Raw genomic sequence first — 19,926 nt, 5'->3', positions numbered from 1 at the left:
TTGAATACAAAGACGTGTTCGTCTCATTAAACTTGCTTGGACGCCTTGAATCATTTGAGATGTAATTGTTGCCAAAGCTTCATGCAATCTATCATCCAGTTGTTTGTATTGAATTGCACATTTTTCCATTTACCATTGTAAATAGCAATTCAAAACTGGCTGTAATATTATATCCTTTACCACTGAAGGCACAAGTTTTTGAATTTGTTTTTCAATTACACCAGTTTCCTTCTTGGTTACTTCGTCTGACTCCTTTGTAAACACCAGTTATGTCGCTCCACAAAAGCGGGTAGGCGAAGGGGCTGGTTTCTGTCATATCATTTTTTTTTTATCGTCAAGCCATTGTACGAGTGACAACACAAAAACAGACGAATCATCCACATTACTTTCAAGAAAACGTTGTCTGTAGCCCGAGCTACCATCGCAGCTCCATTTTGCATAGCATTGTAAACTTTTTGGAACCCTCTGGTAAAGATGTCTCAAGCTCTGCTTGCAGGGAAAATATCATTCGTGTTGTCAGGTCTAGCAGGTCCTGCAGTTTTACTACGGTAATTTTTTGTTCAGCCAGAATGGTTTTGAATATTAGTAATGGTACCATTTCGTCTGCTTTTCCGACTTTTTTTTAATCCTTTTGTCAAGTAACCATGCATTAACTACTGTCATATCGATCGTATTGTACAACATTTTATGGTACCATTTCTTGCTCTTTACTTTGATTGGGTACAATCCTAAAAGAGAATCTTGGAGAGTTATCTGTGGCCGTTGGAGCTGTTTTGATTGTTTTTTGTTAGACAACCACAAATAACAGACTGTCGACATGATCAGCACAGAAAAATAGTGAAATCAGTCAGAATAATCTCAAAATGAAAGCATGTGCATAAAATCCATTTTCTATGAGTAAGGAATATGCTTGCTGAATATTGTCGTCACCTACAGTGAGATAATTTAGGTGTCCTGGGAGGTAGTTAAATGCCTTATTATATTCTTTTGGGTGGAAATTGATTTTATGGTGAGTCTCAGATGAGACGGGTGTAACAATTTTAGCACCTCGCACCAAAATGTCCATTCAAAAATATATATGATTCATTTGTGTCTGTTAGTTTTGAGGGTGGGACAAATTGGGGGGTTAAGTGTGAATTTGGTATAGAACCTCCACAAAATACATTTGCATCTTCTTTTAGTTTTCCAACTCTTCCATAGTACGAGTACATTATCAGTTTATCAGTTTCAATGCAATAAATCTCTGTTGTTCAGTTGGTAACCAATTCTTTTTCCAGTAACTGTCGTTGTTGGTGAGTACCTCATGAGCTAAATCAATTAGTTTATTTTTTTCCTCTTCAATGTCACTACTTTTAGATCGAGATCTTTTCCGCGAATAACTGGTCGTATGAGATGTCTGAGGCGTCTGTAGATTATCACCAAGCATATCTGCATCCACTACTGCGTCACGTGTTTCCACTGTTTCTGTTAGAGTTTCTTCCTGTTCTTTGTGCGCGATGGCCTACAAAAAATCATTTCAGTCATTCAAATTCTAACTTTGCAGTCCTGATATAGAATAATTGAAAAAAAAACACCAAATAGTGGATCGTACTATTACAATTACAAGGGCACATACAGCATTCTCGAATAATTGGATATCTTTTTTTTGTCATCCTCAGAACAAACTTTGTACGCTAAATGCATGAACTTGATCTAGACATGCAAGAACCAATTCCAAAAGTTAAATGCTCTGCGTTTCATGGTGTTGTACGTACTAAATCCAAGTTATTGAAATCTTTAGACGTTAATGAAAGTAAGAGCTTATATTAATAACATAATTACATAAACATTTTTGTTTTATAATACAAAAATTTCCGATAATATTGCGGAATCTGGAAAAGTGCCCCGAATGCTTGCAGCGTTTCCACGTTGAATGGCAAGGGAAATCCTCTCGAAAAGGAATTTCTTTGATTTTGAATCGCCTGATTCCGCGATTCCGCGAATTCACATGAATTGAAGTTAAAGACCGGTTGATAATGGAATTAATTTCAGTGTGTCTTGAAAATCTAACACTGCTTTTGAAACAACTTAGACCGTGGGTGCCAATTTCGTCAACTTTCGCATTGCATTTGCAAATATGATGTACAAAGATTACAACCCAATCTTAAACCAATACAAACTTGGAAGGAAGTGTTATCTAAAAGAGTACCTTCTCCTAATGGAGAAGGTATTGCATGTAACCAAGATCCTGATTCTTTGCATTGCAAAGCTTTAAAACGAGCCAAGTCTCTAGGTGAATTAAAGATTAAGTCATTGGCAATTATTCCTTTGATATTAATATTATCCCAATTCTTCTGAAATTGTGGAATTGTTGCTAAAGCTTCATCATAATGGTGAATATTAAGCTCATTATCCTTTGAGTTTAGTAATAAAGAAACAAGCTTTTTAACCCCATTAATTGAAGATAGGAAAGCAGGGATTCAAATATCGGAAATGCGACGAATTCCCAGACCACCAAATCTAATCGGTAAAGTGGACTGACGCCATTGTAAATCAGTTAAACGTAAATTAAGAATTCTCTCTAAACAAGACTTTAAAGAAGAATCAATTGAATTAACATAATTAGAAAATTTCCAAAATGGAGTTGTTCTTAATAAAAAATTAAATTTTGGTATGAAAAGACAGTTTTTGATTAAAGTATAAGCCACGTGTCTGTTAAGGAGTTCAGCTTTGTTTAAAAGATTTTCAACTGTAATTATAGTTAATTAATTTACAGATATAACATCTTAGCGCTGATTTTGTATCAGTTATTGCGTTTCTAACCTTTCCGTCTATCATTGTAAAATATTTACAATTGATAGTGAACTTCGATGTTTCTAACCTTCAACACGGTATTGAAGGAATTGAGATTTGCACTGTTTTTCTACATTTTTTTTTCTGACAGAATTGACAGTTTGCAGGTGTAATGGTCTGTAGTAACGAGTGGATGAAGGCCTTGGATTACTCCAAATAATAATTTCATCGTCAGATTCATTTATCTAACATCATTGTTTATTATACCATCGCTTATTAGCTGATTACTTTTTGGCTGAAGGTGCAGTTTCCTTCCAACTTAACAGAATTAATGCTAACTAGTAGCAGGTTGTAATACATCATTGATAAATAACTTGTAAAAAATAAAATACGGTCTTAACAATTATACTTTACTCATTTTCTAACAATTCTTTTTCATGTAATGAAAATAAATATTTCATTATATGAAGCCTGGCTTCCTTTTGGTGCCTCTGGTTGAGCGAATTGAACAAACTTCCATCTGTTTGCCCAAACTTCTGCCCTGGAGTCACAGCAGGAGGAGGTGCCATTTTAGCTTTCACAAACTCTTGGAACGTCATACCTTCTGGGCGGTTTTGGAGTAGTAACGATGGTGGGCGATGTGGAGCCTTCATTAGGCTCCAGAATATCCTGTGATTCCTCAGGTTCTACCTCGGATTGCATTGATGTATTTTGGTTCGGGTGCTCGATATACCAGATGTTCTAGAAACCTCAGTGATTATTGTGATCCAATTAATTTAAAACAAAGCCTTACTCTCTGGGAGCTATATGGTCCCCAAAGTTTCAAGCAAATGCCATGGTGGCTGGCTCTTTGCTCGACTGCAGGCAGGGAAGGTTTGCTTTTTTATTTCTCGCTTGTAGTGATCACGCAAACTCTTCCACCGCCTCATACTACTCGTATTGCGGTCAAAACTGGGACAGTGTGTTACTGTAGACACTTCCAAACTCATTCAAACTCAATATGTTTGGAAGTGTCTACAGTAACGTGCTGTCCCAGTTATTTTTGACCGCAATAGTACATTCTTCAACTTAAATAAACAATGTTAACAATAAAGTTATGTTTGAATAGGGTTAGCATTTTTGTTTGTTATTTTGTGTCTAAAAACAAACCTAAAGCTCCAAAACAAAGTCTTACCTGTTGAATTCATTAATTCGCTAATATCCTGGCACTTTTTTAATTTGATTGTGGTATTTTTCTAACCACTACACTTTTTATTGTATAGGATTTCACATTGGGCGCGTTCAGCAGACGAAACAGTTTCAAAACTGTTTCACAATTGTCTGATGAACGTACCGCTCCATGTTTCGCTCCAAAGGTAGCGCTACGGAGCGGACGGAGCGTACTTGCAACACCGCTCCATCGCTGCGCTACCAATGGAGCGATGTTTGCGTTTGCGCAGTACTCTTCTGAAATACCGTAAACGGCGCCAACACTTCACTTCCTCTTCACTTCATTCATCAGCTGTTTCGAGATAATTACCGGTATACGCTATTGCAGATTTTTTTTTTTGGTTGTACATAATACAATAAATTATGGAGATTTTCAAACGCTACAAAGTGGGTAATGAAGAAATTTCTGTACAATGTACAGAAGATGTGCACAATCTTATATGGAACGGTAAGTAAATTTCACGTGTAATCTTATTACTGTGTTTCTTCTGTTGTAAGCATTCGCGATGGAAATTGTTATTTATCGTTCTTCTTTATTTTTAGAACAACGACAACAAGAGGCAGTATTTGCAAGTACCAGCAGGGCAGGAGCAGAATTTTCAAGCACCAGTCATGCAGGAACACATGGTACAATACTTGCAACAGCAAACATGGACACAGGTTAGTTAATATCAGTTAATTTCGAATAATTCCCATGGGTAATTCTAGTGAATGTATCTAATGATATATATTTTTTTTTATTTATTGACTCCCATGGATCTTATATTCGCATAAGAGCAATCATAGTATCGACAAAAAGGTAATTTAAAAGAATAATAGATATGGTTTGAGGCAGATTCTTTGGACTAGTTGTACCGAGCGATCATTTAAAAAATAAATCTAGTTTGCTTTGGAGCCTGTGCTACAGCATGGGTTGCCATAGGTAACACGCCGACTCGATTTATTTTTTAATTGATCGCACCGTATCAAATGCTGCTTGGTGAGGTTGGTCTGCAGTCTTTGCTTGATAGCCGCATGGAAGTGATCTTTTTGTTCAAATTGTTCAGAGCGTTAGCAGCCCCTTGTGGACACGGTGATCCTACTCAGACGAGAACTCAGTAATTGTAGCTTGGGTGTTAGGATGCTCTGTGTATAAGGGTTGTTGCATTGTGATTGTTTCGTTTTCTTTTTCTAGGCTGTTAGCCTTGAATAATACGAATTTTGTGTGTATGTAATTCTGTATTTCCACTTTACTAATGAGAGGAGGTTCTTATTCTAGATGCATTTGTGCTTATATGTATACATGAATGCTTTTCTTGAACAAAAACTTATTGGTGTTGTGCATGTCTTCTATTGAACATTTTGTATTATTTACTTAATAAGTGAAATTTTGTAGATGAAACCATTGCATGGGATCGGGCATCTACAAAATTATTAATACAAAGTTATTCAGAGCTAAAAGAACAATTTCGAAACCCAAAATTAAAGAAGAAAGATCTGTGGCAAGAAATAGAGGCTAAATTCCGCAAGCAAAAGTATAGAGTTAACACTGAAGCTTTGGATAGGAAATGGCGAAACTTAAAGAAACGATATACTACCATTAAAGATGGGGCCAGAAAAACTGGCCGAGGAAGAATTTCCTGGGAATATTATGCAGATATGGATGAAATCTTTCACGAAGACAGAACTGTCAACTTACCAAGGACAATTTCATCGATTAATTATCGTGTTCCAGGTGGCTAAATCAGAAAAAAATTTAAATTGTTTGTACCGATATATATGTGTTATATATAAATATATTGTTTGCAGTTGATGTAGTCGTGCCTGGACCTTCCAGCCAGGCCACAGACGTGACTTCTGTGGTGGATCCCTTAGCTACAACGGAAGAAGCTACAGTTCATTCAGAACCTAAAACTAAAGCCAAAAAAGCCACCAATGTCAGGAATTTGTATGGCTTAAGAAAAAGATTGATTGACATTGAAGAAAAGCGTGTGGAGGAAGTAAAACAGCTCAAAGTTGCCATTCAAGAGTCAAATGCGATTCAGAAAGAACGAAATGAAATCCTTAAACAATTATTAGGTTCTTCAATAAATTACTAGCCAATTTGAAATAGTTTTATTCCTATTATCTATTCACTTTGATTGTGACCACAACGAAAAAAATAGTAGGCGCTGTTTAGCTGTGTGCTGCATACGTTTTACAGTAAATTCCACTAAATGGATAATATATGTATATATAGTTTATTACATATTTGCATTTTACAATCTAATCCATGTGTACATATTTAGTATGAGCCTCTCTCAATTTCTGAGAATATTTACAATATTTCTTCTCTTTTGGACGCCTTGATTCCTATTTTCAATTTCCAAATCGTCATCTTCATCTTCATCAACTGGCTCTTCTGGGAGATCTTCAAAATCAAATTCTTCATCATCATTGTCCGTTGCAATGATGAAGTTGTGCAGAATACAAGCAACTGCTATTATGTCAGTCCCAAAAATAGGATCTGATACGTCCATATATTTTAGACGCCTAAATTTACCTTTTAGGCGTCCAAAAGCTCTCTCGATTATTGATCGCAGGCAACTTAGCTTGTAGTTGTAATTTAATTGATCTGCGGCCAGATGACCATTGTCTCTAAATGGAGTGAGAACATTTAACATAATGGGATATGCTGAATCTCCCAGAATGTGCATATCCTGAGGAATCAGGGGATTATCTTCATTTATAATTTGATTATAAATATCACTATTTCGAAAAACACGAGCATCGTGAACTCTTCCAGGCATTCCTATGAATATATCAGTAAACATCATACGATGATCACATATTCCTGAAAATTAGAAATTGATGTTTGTTTTTTTTTTTCAATCCATTCTCTTACCTTGTAGAATGATAGAGTGAAATTGTTTCCTATTGTAATAGTCATGTGCATTGTGACGTGGCTGCTTAATAGGAATATGGCAGCCATCTATTGCGCCTATTACTCCAGGAAACCCTTGAGACCTTTCATGAAATTGCTGTAAAAAAAATTGTTCAACTTGGGATTTCATTACAACAGTTTACAAACCCTTATTGCTTCCCTGTGATTTTCAGGCCATCTTATGTACTGAGGTAATAACGTAAGCATTACATTGATAAATTGTTTGAAAATGTAATGAGCTGTACTTTTCGCTAACCCAAACCGATCACCCACAGATAAGAAAGATTCTTGCTTTCCTAACACCCATAATGAAAACAAAACCTTTTTCTCTAAGGGGATGTGTTGAACTGGGATTCTGTTGGTAACCGCAATTACTTGTACAAGTTCCTGCAATTAGAATTAATTTATCAGAAAGGCTGGAATTGACACTTACTGACTTACCTCTACTGCCTCTCGACTCATTCGAAAGTGATCTTTAAACAAATCGTCTACATACAGTGGAATGGTAATTTCATAAAAATTTTCATTTTTTTGTATGTTCCTTCGGCCTTCTGCATCTCCAAATGCATTTATTGGTTCGGCAAGTTCTAATGCATTATTAATGGCAATATTTTGAACAATGAGGTCAGCTTCCTCATTAAAAATTATGTTTGCAACGATATTACGTCTTTGTGGATCTATTTCACACACTATGCACTATTCAAACAGACCACTTTAATAAATCCTGATCAAAGATAACGTCTCTGCCCTGTACATCGCACAAAAAGTGGGGTTATGTTATCGCAGTATTTGACAGCTCAGAGCTCAGGGTAGCAAAACATAGCGTAACCGTTCAGCAGAATCCAGAATAAATTTGGAGCGGGTAGCATGGAGCGGAAAACAATTACCGCTCAACGCTCCAACCTGCTGAACCTTCTCTCACGTGGTTGATTAAATGCTCGTCGAAATTTTCCAGAAGTTGACGAACTTGGCGCGTCAAACGCCGCTTAACGCCGTGCAGTGTGTTCAACCCAATAAACTTGTAACGGTTTCAACTTTAGTTTGATATTTGACGCCGTCAGACGCCGTTCCATTGTGTTTCACGCTTTAGACCCTACCGCCTCGTGAAAGTACGTCACCGTATTATCGGAAGCGGCCGCTCTGTACGGTGGGATATTGCTAGCAGGCTTTTGTGCGGTGGTCCAGTGCAGAAATTCAACTGTTTAATACTTTTTTGCGTTGGTAGATGCATAGGATCATCCAAAGCAGCTTGATATGGAGCCAGCACTTTGGCTTCACGTAAAATATTGTGCAAAATCGCGCTTGGCTCATGGTGGATCTTAAATAGTATTTGATTAACTTTAATTTTCAAAAGCTTCTTTCACATGAAGCCACTGAAACGGAAATAGTTAAAAAAAATCTAGCGCTAGACTCGGAACAGACTCAGAATAGTCCCATTTTACAATGAATCTCACAAGCTCCAAGGTAGTCCACTGGACCGCCACTTGAGAAGAAATGCTGGTGGTGCCTTAGTCGTCCAATCTCCAAAATAATGTCCTCTCGTGAAAATTCATCATAGACTTTTGTTAGATTTGGAACTATACCACGAAGTTCTTCCTCTGTTGATGTAAGCAGAGTTTGAGGCTGCACAACACCAAATGTTATAAGGATGTCATCCATTGCTCTGTAACGATGGTCTAGTTCTTCGTGAAATCTATCAAGACCTTCTAACATTTCTCTTTGAAGATTTTCTGGCAATGTTAATCCAGCGTCTCTAGCCTGCTCTCCTGGCATACGTTTTGGAAATCTTCTCCTTCTTCTTTTTTCAATTGAAATATCCAAGTTCTTACATTTTTTAGTTGCGTATGAAATGGCTCTTTCATCTATTTGGATACGTTGGCTTTAATTTTTATCACACACTTCTCCAGCGATTGCCCAGATGTCTGAATATACTTTTGTATCTGGTTCACTTGTTCTAGGACTTCACACCAAAAAAAAAGGTAGCATAAAAAACTGAAGTCACACAAAGCCGGTAAGAGTGTGAATGCTGCTTCTCTTGTATCGACGTTTTCTCTCCTGTTGCTGGAATCACACATCTCTTCGAGTGTGGATATAAGTTTCTCGAAATTATTCTTCACTGGTTTAACAGCGTCGTGATGAGCACTCCATGTTGTCTCTACTACTCTTTTGACCGATACGCCTACATGTTTCATTATAATTTCCCATCGATGTATGGATGATGAAAAGTACGTGTAGACTCTTTCTACTGTTCCGAAAAAAGTCACACATGAACCAACGGTCCCAAAAGAGTGCACTCCACACAGATTTAGTGAATGATTAGCACAATGCATAAACAACGCTTTGGGATTGAGCTCTTTGATTTTTACCTGTACACCACCATGAACTCCCGCCATGGTTGCAGCGTTATCATATCCTTGAGCCCGACACAGATGTATCACTCTCCAGCTGCGTAAGGATATTTTCAACAAGTTCGACTGCAGTCTTTCCAGCTATAGGGAAGAAACCTAGAAATTATTCCTTCAATTCAACTTGGTCGCCTTCAATATAAACATATCTGATCACGTACAAAGAAAAATTAACACAAGCAGTGCAAAAATCAATTATCATTCCGGATTGAAATCTTCTTAAAGATTAAATTTAGTCTATTTATACCAAATGTTTGCAGACCATTTGCTATATACTTAAAAAACAAAGTGATGTGATAATTGTTGTGTAGGTTACACGAAGTACGTAAAAATTAAAAATAAATTTATTTAAACCAAAAATACAGAACGTTTTTAAAGAAATCGACTGTCGTCAAAAATTGGATTACAATAGCACGGACAAGAAGGAAAAGTCGTCAGCTCTGGACCACAGAGAAATTGGTAAGGGTTTTTTGAAAATCTCAAAGATTTTGATCCTTTGATTAACTCGTTCTATATGAACTCTCGCTTTTGCTATTTTTTGATTAGTTAAAGCATCATTTTTGGAAAACTGTTTCTGTTTTCTTAAAAATGGTGGTTGAATAACTTTTACAAAATGTGTCTCTGCAAAGTTATTAATCAAAAAACCCTTGTCAAACATAATTTCATCTCTGAACATTTCTAGTTTTTCTAACAAGCAACTTTGCTCAAAGATAGCTTTGTCAGAATGTCTTCCTCCATACGCTTTACTTACAAAAGCAATTGTTCCCGCAGGACTTACCGCAGTCATGTATTTCAATGTATGGTCCTTTTTATAATGTGAATACGTTCTAAGTCTACTTTTTAAACATTTTGCTTTCTGGGCAGGAATTTCAGTACAATCAATTACTATCCTAACTTTCTGAAAATGTTTAAAGCAAGATGGCATATTTACTTTAATTTCTTCAATAGGTGGTAAATAGATTACAATAATCGAATGCAGGTTTTACAACCTTTAAAACTTTCGCCAACATAACTATGCTTTCATGAAATATATTACGACATCTCGAGTCTGTTGTGGTTCCAAACAAAACAGCCAATACCGCGTATGAAAATCCATTTTTAATTTTCATTAAACACAACATGACACTCTCCTTCAAACTCAACCTATTTTTGTTTGGAAAGTTTCCAAATGTCCTTCCACACACTGTTACTATATAATGAATAACTCATGGGTTGGTATTCCTGTCATGGTGTTCAACTGCTGATTAGTTTTAAGATGATCAACTAAATCTCCACTTGAAACCTGAACTCCTTTGTCTTCTTTAGTCTTATCAAAATCTTCACTTCTGACTTGGGTTTCTTGATCTTTCGTGGACTTTGGCATTATGTTGCTGTGAGTTTGAAACAAAGCACATAGAGCATGTGCTGCTGTTTCCTCCAAATCTGTAACTATTTAAAATCAAATCGTGACAAGAAAAAAAAAATTGATCATACCTTCAAGCACTTTCTTTGTTTGATTTTTGTGATAAGTTGATTTATGATCTACTACCTCAATTACATCTGTTACGATTTCTTGAGTTCTCAAAGTTAGACATCTACATGGTTTCAATGGTTTTGAATCAAAAAATACTTTCCTTTCAGGTAAATTTTTACTTGGAATGGCGTACGATTTTAACCTAGGTTTTTTGCTTGGAATATCTAAAAACATATACAGAGTGATGAAAAAAAGGGCCCACGATCTTCAAAAAGTTCCGTTAATTTGGCATCTACGGCTCTAGTAGAATGAGCTGGAGCTTCGTCCACTAGAAAGCAACGATTGATGTGTTGATTGAGTGTATCATCTAGGTAGTTTTCCACAACTTCTCTTAAAATTCTTAAATAAACCTTGCCATTCAAATTTTCATCGTACATCTCACTGTCCATTACTAAGCAGAAGACATTAATCCGAAATTGAATTTGGTTTTTCACCTCCACTACGAGTACAATCCGAGGATTTCGTGCGCCCAAAAACGGCGATTTCTTGGATTAAACACCCCTCGTTAACAGAATTTTGCTTCATTTGTCCAGATGATTTTTTTAAAATTAGGATCTTAATTAATATGTACTTAATAAAAATTCTTCGCAAAAATTTACTCTGCGTACGTGGTTCCCGGGATGTAATTTTTGTAGTCTTATATATTTATAGAGATGTAACTTATGGCGACAAAGAATTATTTGTAACGAGGAATAAGAAGTTCCCAAATCAGTAGATGCAGTTCTGAGAGCAGCACGTGGATCTGCTTGAAAATATCCAAGAATTCTGTTATTATACAAGTTTATTCTTACTACACGCTTAACTACCTGTCCATAACCAAAATAATTATTTTCGAACGGTTTATCAAATGCGGCTTCATTTGCTGCAATGCAAGGTCCTTGAGGTAAAAACGCCTTTTTAGGCAAATTTCGGCGGTTTAACCACGTATAACCATGGTCTATGGTTAATGGTTAAAGCTTTTTTGGCGTGCCTGACAGATAACTATGACGTCACATTTAACCACACCATTCAACTAGCTTTTAAAGCTGGTTATTAGGCCTGGTTATTTATCTGTCTCTTTCTAATGTGCATTCAGTCCTTGTTACTTCTCCTCGAGCAAAATAGAGCAATGAAATTAGAAGGCTCTTTTGTAGCGGCAGAGGATAATTACCCCCATAATAATCTTTCTCCATTATTACAGTGCCCACTTATTTTGCAATATTTCACAAGTCTTTTTGGTTATCCTAAACAAAAACGGAACTTAAATTGAAGGATTTCTAAATATTAGTGTCCAACTGTCCACCTACCTAAACAAAATATAAAAATCATAATCAAGGTATCTTCCTATCCATTCTTCATAAAAATTGGTTATCCTAACATGTTCATCTTCAAGGCACTGTATGGATACCGTAATTTCTTCAAAACGATTTTTTTGAAGAATTGTAGAACTAAGATGCCACAACACGATTGGTTTCATAGCACTCCCTCCTCGCCGGAGGAATTCCTCTCCAATTGCTAATAATGCCATTCTAATTTTTTTTTTTTGTGGTTCCATGATTTCGTTAACTGGTTAAAGAAAATTAATAACGCAACTTAATGATTAGGGCCCGGATTTTAGGCAATTAAAAAGTCGGAAATAGGTGCCTAAAATAGTCCCTTAAACTACTGCAAATAGTCCCTTAAAAACTGAAAATAAGCCATACTAGGTCCTTAAAGTTGTGGTTAATTAAATTAAAAAATGTGTTTTTAACGTTTTAAGTAGGTACACACAACAAGATATTTACTAATTATTTTTTATTAATTAATATACAATACTACAAGTTTGTTAGTTATTTACATTGTTACGTATTTACATTGCATACAAGATATTGCTCTAAATTTTCTACTTTAAAACATTGTCGGTTATCCACCAAAATGGACTTATATTTTGAAAAACTTCTTTCTACCTCGCAAGAGGTAATGGGCGCAAATTTGTAATAATTTAATAAATTTCTTCCATTTTGGTGTCATGTTCCGGCACATCTTCACCTCTAAAAATTCTTGCCAATTCTAGAAGAAATTTGTATCCAGGATTTTTTTCAGTAACATGTTCAAGTTTTTTTAATGCTACTGCTGCTACAGGGCCTGGAGATTTTTTTAGGGAGGTAAATACGTTTTCAACAATTTTGATTGAATCGGTTAAAGGTAACCCATTTTTTTCCAATTGAGTAATACTTTCGCAGATTATTTTAAAATTACTGCGAACATAAATTAATTGGTTTTTTATTCCGGGTTTCTTCATTATAGACTGTGCTTTTTGAATAGCAACAGCAGAACTTCCATCAAAGGACATGACAACCTGTGAGTAGTTAAAAACAGTTTAACAATCAATTAATTTGCTTATCTTTTATATACTTACTTCTTTAATGGAATCAAAGTGTTCGCTGTAAAACATAGCAGCCTGAAGCCATGTTCCCCATCGTGTTAAAATTGGCTGTGGAGGCAGTGGCATTTCTTTTAGTTTTTCTTTGTACATTTCAACTCTCAAAGGTGCCTTAACGAAAATTTTTTTCACGTTCGAAATTAAATTATCCACATCTTCATATTGATAGCGAATTTTTTCAGCCACTAGATTTAAAGCATGCGCTAAGCATGTGACATGCACAATTTTTGGATAAAACACCTTAAGGTGTCTACCAGATTTTATCATATATGGTGCTCCATCCGTTACAAACAAAAGAAACTTTTCAGCAACAACTCTGGTACTCCACAAGATTTCTACGCATAGAAATTTTAAATCAAAATAAATTTAAAAAAGTGAAAAACCCTTACCTAAAGATTGATTTACGAATCTAGCTATTGTCTCATGATTTGTTCTTTCTAATTGTTTAGACGCCAAAAGATAAGATTTTCCAGGTTCATCTTCTGAAAGTTTCCCAACCAGACAATTCGCCACATATCGCCCAAGTGCATCTGTTGTTTCGTCAACTGAAACCCATATGTTAAAAGGATCCAGCTCATTCCGAATGCGGTCAATAGTCTAAAAGTGAAAATAATTTTAAATTAAATATTAAAAGATAGTATGTTCATACATCTTTGTAGCATTTTGGTAAATAATTTTTCCGTAAAGTAGACTCATCCGGAATTTTTCTACCACAATATTTTGTCAGAAAATTCTGAAACGCAGGATTTTGTAGTTTGTGCCATGGTATATTGGCAGCTAAAAAGACGTTACAAAGTTCCATATTGAATGTACTATTTGCCGATTCCTCCAAGTTCTGTGTCAGCAACGTTTGCCGAAGCGGTGTCATAATGTTCTCTTTATGGATGGCCGTTTGCTCATGCTTTTTTCGCATATAAACTACAAAAAATAAAATTTTCAAATAAGTAAAAAATATAAAATGACATATTTTTAATTATGCTTAACTTACCAGTTTACCACAAGCTTTACAAAACATTTCTCGGGTTGATTTTATTTCATATAAATCTTTCTTGCTTGTCCACTGTAATATTTTTTCGCGTAAACTAATTTTTTGTTTCGGCATTATGTTCACTTTAAACAGGTTCACAAGAAACACGACCACTGCACGGAGATAAAGTAAACGAGAAATGACAAATTTGTAATGCTTATATTTACGTCTCCCACCAAATTTCAGAGGAGATGGTTAATTTTATATTTCTTAAATTTTTAGAAAATGACACCCTTAAGGTTTCTCTTATTGTTTCACTTCGGGATTTTAATTTTCGTTTTTATGGCAAGGACCATTTTATAAACGTTAAAGCTTCTAACAATACCTAAGTATCAGAAAACATTAGACCGCGTATACCGCGTATACTTAGGTATTGTCGGAGTATTTACCGCTGACATCATGGTCCCAACCGTAAAAGCGAAAAAGTAATTCCTGTATTGTACTGCACTTTGTACATTTCAGTAATTACATCTCCTTAAATTTTAAAATCATAAAGCATTGTAAATTTTATTGAGGTACCACTTTTACATTTTCAATACCGTAAACTTCCCAGAATTCGAAAATTGGGAAAAAACCGCAAAAATGAAATTGATTTTTGGTCATTTTAGGCATGTTCAGGCAGTTAAAAGGTAAAATAGGTATTTAAAGGGCATTTTAGGCCGAATAGGCAGAATCAAATATGGCTCTAATTACTCTAATTAAGCCAGAAATCATTTATAGACAAGTTTCATACATGTGCCTTAAAAAATAAAAATAGTCCATTTTGCCTAAAATCCGGGCCCTATTAATGATTAATACAAACTTACCAAATAGTTGAAAGCACTTTTCTTTAATTAGTAGTTATTTTAATGAATTCACAATACACGACGACTACGACCGTCTATAATGACCTAGACAAGAACGATTCTAACAAACACATGTCTTACTCTCTAGGTTATGTCTTTGGTTATGTTGTGAGTTGCGGGTTGCGACAGTGTTGACCACACATGTGAAATAATTTCAAATAAACCAAGGTGGCAACATAAATGTCACGTTGGACACCCTGCATTTAACTATGACGTGATCCCACTAAACTATGACGTAATTAACTATTTGACCATAGTTATACTTGGTTAAACCGCCGAAATTTGCCTTTTGTGTTGAAATCTTGATTGTTATCTTTGTGAATTATGTAGCTATTTATTCCAGCAATACTCATGAGGGGAAAAATTCTTAGTGGCCATCAGCAACTGACACGTCCTACCGAATAAAGGCTTTTCATCCCGTTTCCTCATGGATGCTACCATTATTATGCATTGTTGATAAATTAGACACTGGAAAATATGTACTAAAAAATGACCAATATATGTATGCAATATGGACTAAAATATTGCCCAAATATGCAGTAAAATGTGAAAAATGCATTAATAATACTGTGGCGGTCGTGAAAAAGTAGGTAAGTCGAAAATGTTAATTTTTCAGGGCAACGATTCAAAATTCCACATCATTCCTAAAATCCTGTAATTAAACAGAAACTTCTTTCTACCTGTACTTGCTTTCAATATAAGTAAATTTTAAACTGTGAAAATCTGAATTATTTAATTCCATGATTTATTATTAAGGTGTAAACATCGCTAACTCATTTTTGAAATTATTTGACTTACCTACTTTTTCAGGACCGCCACAGAATTACAAATAAATATTAAAGACTGTGACCGTGGGGTTTCGGGGTAAACTAACACTCTTGCGTAACTTAAACGATTTTCTGTTTACACAATGGACAGGTAACAAAGAGGTTCAGGTAGTCCGCTAGGGCGCTACAAGAATGCAAGGAGACTTCAGATTTCTTCAAGCTGTTCCTCAAGTCCTCAAGGGCGCAAGGGGATGCAGATGATGGATGATCTGATCTCCTTGCATTCTTGTAGCGCCCTAGCGGACTACCTGAACCTCTTTGTTACCTGTCCATTGTGTAAATAGAAAATCGTTTAAGTTACGCAAGAGTGTTAGTTTACCCCGAAACCCCACGGTCACAAGACTTATTTATTATAACAATATATAATCATATTAATATATTGTTCAATGTGGACATATTGAAATCAAATGCAACAAAAGGATAATAATTATCTTGATTATTGTTTCATGTTTATAACTTCCGATAGTTCATCAGCATTTTCGATCACATGTTCAAATCTGTCCAATCGTATCATTATTATAGTGAGAATAATCTAAGTACATTATCCAAGTGAGAATAATTATAGTTCGTATTTTGTTTTAATTTTTCTTTAGTGACAACGTATTTTTCAATTTGACAATTAAGTGTCATCAATTGCTGAACATGAACGAAGAACGATTCAGTGCGATAATATAATTTTTTTTTTGTATTTTTGATTTTGTATTCATGAAAAAATAATCCTACGAATACCCCTCGAGAGTGAGAATAAATAGAAAATAATTCTCTAGATTCTTTCTCAAACTTGTTGCCAGATGGCAATAGCCACTCGAGCCCTCCGGGCTCTCGTGTCTATTGCCTGGCAACAAGTTTTCGAAAATCTGTCGAATTATTTTCAATTTATTCTCACTCTCTTGTGATATTATTACAGAAAATTGTCATCATTTTCTTCATGATTTTTTTTAAGCCATTCGATTAATGGTAGATCATCATCTGGATCAAATTCGGGCTCATGAATGAGAAATCCGCCATGGCGAAAACAATTAGCAATTGTTTGTGTTGACACCTTTTCCCATGCCATATGAATGAAATTTATTGCATCCAAGAGGTTCTCAGTAAAATTTTCTTCACCATTATCAATTGAATTTATTATTTTAGAGAGAAGAAGTCGACGGTAATTGCTTTTTAGGCTATGAATTACATCCTGACCCATGGGCTGCAATTTTGAACTTGTATTGGGTGGCATAAAAACTAATTTAATTCAGTCCAAATCTTTGATATCTGGGTGAGCAGGGCAGTTATCCACTAATCATAAAATTTTCCGTTTTTTAAGACGCAATTTATCATTCCATTCTCTCCTTCGAAAAAATTTCTGATGTCATCCGAGATCTTTTGTTAAATCTGTAATTTACTGGTAATTGTACAACATTTTTAAAACATCTTGGTTTTTTAGGTTTTCCGATTACCAATAATATTCTTTTTTCTGTCCCTAATAGATTTGCAACCAACAATATTATGGTTATTATTACCGTTGATTTACTTAGTCCCATTTCAGAACAAATTTCACTTTGTTTTACACCTCGTTGCAATCTTTTAACGATCTCAAATTTATTTTTAATTGAAAACGATTTACGATTTTTTTTTAAACAGCAGCGTTACTCATTTTCGCGTAAACTTTTTTGACCGAACCAGTGTAAGTGTTATAAACTGGACGGATACGAAACAAATGGATCGACGCTGCATTTTACAAGAGTTATTCGGGGAAGTCCCTTGTTTCCTACTTCGTTGTAACCGAAAACTTGTGAAGCAAAATGTATAAAATAAGTTCGTTTTATCCGAAAGTTCGTTATAAACGGGTTCGCTATTTGCGGAAAAAAATAACGCATCTTACGGAACTTGAGTTCGTACTTATCAAATTGGTTCGTTAGAACCAGAAGTTCACTATAACCGGGTTCGTAATAAGCGGACATTACTGTAATATATTACTGAAAACAGAATAAAAAAGAGGTACAATATTTTTTAAAGTTTCTCCACACATACATTCAACTGGGCGAAAAAGTTACATTTTTTGTTCGACACTGTCAGAATTTGAGAATTTTCTCCTGTGTGAACGGATTTTGATAAATTTGACAACTTGTCAAAACGAAACGTCAAGCTAATTTTAAAGATTTTTAGCGATTTGGAGCCTTTAAGGGGCTCGTCGAACAAAAAAACGTTGTATTCAACTCGTTGTGGCGTAATTTGGGCTTTTTTTGGCACTCGTGGACTTTTAAAACTCTCGTTTCACTCGAGTTTTAAACTGGTCCACTCATGCCAAAAAAAGCCAAAATTACACACGAACTCGTTAAATAAATAACTATTTTCTAAGCTTGTATTGGTCAGAGTCATTATAATTTTTTTCTGATCAGGATTGTATAAAAATTTGTTTTCTAACACATTGTCATTTATTATAAAATCAAATATGGCATGCATGTGAAGAAATATGGAAATTACTGAAAAATTACGGAAATTGAGACTTACTTTGACAACCATCTCATTTAACACCGAAATACTACAAACAACTTTTAGCTGATCAACGTTCAGAGAATAAAACCACAGACATCTATCACTTATATTATGATGCCAATATCTTCTTTTAAAAACTGCTCAATTTTTACGGCAGGGCTTGCGCGGACTATTCAATTAGGTGTGATCAGGAATTTTTTAAAACGTAACAGTACCTACTAAATGTGTCTTTTGAGCTAAAAGTTTTACTGCCAATTCCACGCTCGTATAATAGTTGTCTACGTAAAGTGTTCGACCATTATTTAGCAAAGGTTACATGAACTGCATAACAACTTTTGTAGGAATAGAACTGTCTTTATTTAATTCCTCTTTTCCACAATAAACCTTCAAGTCAAAAGTATAGGTAACCATCTTTGCAACACAACTTAAATAATTTAATACCAAATTTATGTCTCTTATTTTTAATATATTGTTTGAAAGCAAGTCGGCCCCTAAAAGGAACCAGACTTTCATCAATACAAACATCTTCTTCTGGAATAATAACATACTGAAATCTTTCTCTAAGTTGTGTCACAAGAGGAGATATATTTTTTTTGCAACAAAAGCAATATTTGCCTTATTTATGTATTTCATTAAAACAAGATAAGTACATGCCGGGTTTTCCAGGACAGTCGTTGCAAAAACTCCTTAGACTTTTTTTATTAGCATCGCGACTGCTTAGAGTGAATCGCAACTTTTCATAGCAGCCCCTGCAAATTTTTCGTTTTTTTCTTCCTGGTCCTGTGGCTGATAAGAGATTTCCGCAGATAAAATGTTTCCTAGATGATTCGGGCAAAGAAGTCCTCGTAGTAATGCCCCCTTTTTTACGTGGCGAATGTTTTACTGCGAACAACGTACAAGAAACCCAAACAATTGCAAGTGTCAGAATCCACATTGAAAGGATTATGCAAAGAATCAAAACGTTTGGGATAATGTCTAAATTTTCAATAAAGATCTAAATGATATTATCTTCATGTGCTGCGCATTTGTCATTTTACAACCTTCGATAACAAAATGTAAGGATAGCGATGAAGAACAAAACTAATTGCGTTGAACAAATTAAGGTCACTTATGTTTTGCACATAAACGTCGCTACTACAATAATAGTATGTTATACGCCAAGGTAGAGAAGACATTTTTTTAAGCCGAGGTAGTTTATTCCCCGAGAAGCGAATCTTCGAGGGGAATAAAGAAGCGAGGCTTAAAATTATCTTCTCTAGCGTGGTGTATATATTATTTTTTTCACTACTAGATCCGTTAAAACCCTTTCTAATAATAATTATTAATTAAATTTGTTTGTCCAATGCGACGATCCGAGTTCTCATTTTTCAACGGTTGCTATGAAAATTGAAAATCGTCTCTCTACGTTAACCAATAAAATCAAAGAAAATCTTTCGTTGCTAGGTGACGGCTGTTCATTATTGACCTTGATTAATAATGAAAATTATTATTAACCTTGGGAGAGAAACTCTACTTCAGGGGTCGGTTCGAGAGTAGTAGTGAAA

At 35.1% G+C, this 19,926-nt stretch overlaps 2 protein-coding genes and 1 long non-coding RNA gene across 8 annotated transcripts in view; 1 reads left to right on the top strand and 2 right to left on the bottom strand.

The window, feature by feature from the left end:
* The window catches only part of LOC138126984 (uncharacterized), a 129,627-nt gene that overhangs the window by 41,520 nt on the left and 68,181 nt on the right, over positions 1-19,926 (top strand). The window contains exons 3-6 of one of the 6 annotated variants that reach the window (XR_011158034.1): positions 4,525-4,641; positions 4,690-4,780; positions 5,357-5,695; positions 5,770-5,989. The exons of 1 other annotated variant lie outside the window; for it this stretch is intronic. Coding sequence is in view for 1 of the 5 variants with exons in the window: in XM_069042846.1 (XP_068898947.1) it covers positions 4,345-4,429; positions 4,525-4,641; positions 5,770-6,059 (492 nt within the window). In the remaining 4 variants the exon portion in view is untranslated. Of the gene's footprint in view, positions 1-878; positions 4,430-4,524; positions 4,642-4,689; positions 4,781-5,356; positions 6,123-19,926 lie in introns of those variants that run through there. 4 more of the 6 variants (XR_011158035.1, XR_011158033.1, XM_069042846.1 and 1 more) reach the window with 4 other exon arrangements.
* Positions 5,972-8,311, bottom strand: LOC138126987 (uncharacterized). The gene is made up of 4 exons (XM_069042849.1): positions 7,325-8,311; positions 7,031-7,270; positions 6,845-6,980; positions 5,972-6,793 (listed from the first exon to the last, which is right to left on the bottom strand). Exons 1-4 carry the CDS (start codon positions 7,343-7,345, stop codon positions 6,261-6,263), a joined length of 930 nt encoding a protein of 309 aa, XP_068898950.1. The 5' UTR covers positions 7,346-8,311; the 3' UTR covers positions 5,972-6,260.
* Positions 12,558-14,087, bottom strand: LOC138127033 (uncharacterized). Its single transcript, XR_011158071.1, has 4 exons — positions 13,852-14,087; positions 13,592-13,799; positions 13,179-13,537; positions 12,558-13,118 (listed from the first exon to the last, which is right to left on the bottom strand). It is a non-coding gene; the product is annotated as an uncharacterized lncRNA (long non-coding RNA).

This window comes from Tenebrio molitor, chromosome 3, assembly GCF_963966145.1.
Source record: "Tenebrio molitor chromosome 3, icTenMoli1.1, whole genome shotgun sequence".
Classification (NCBI taxonomy): Eukaryota; Metazoa; Arthropoda; class Insecta; order Coleoptera; family Tenebrionidae; genus Tenebrio; species Tenebrio molitor.
Note: the sequence above shows the minus strand (reverse complement) of the source record. Positions and strands in the feature narration are given on the sequence as shown.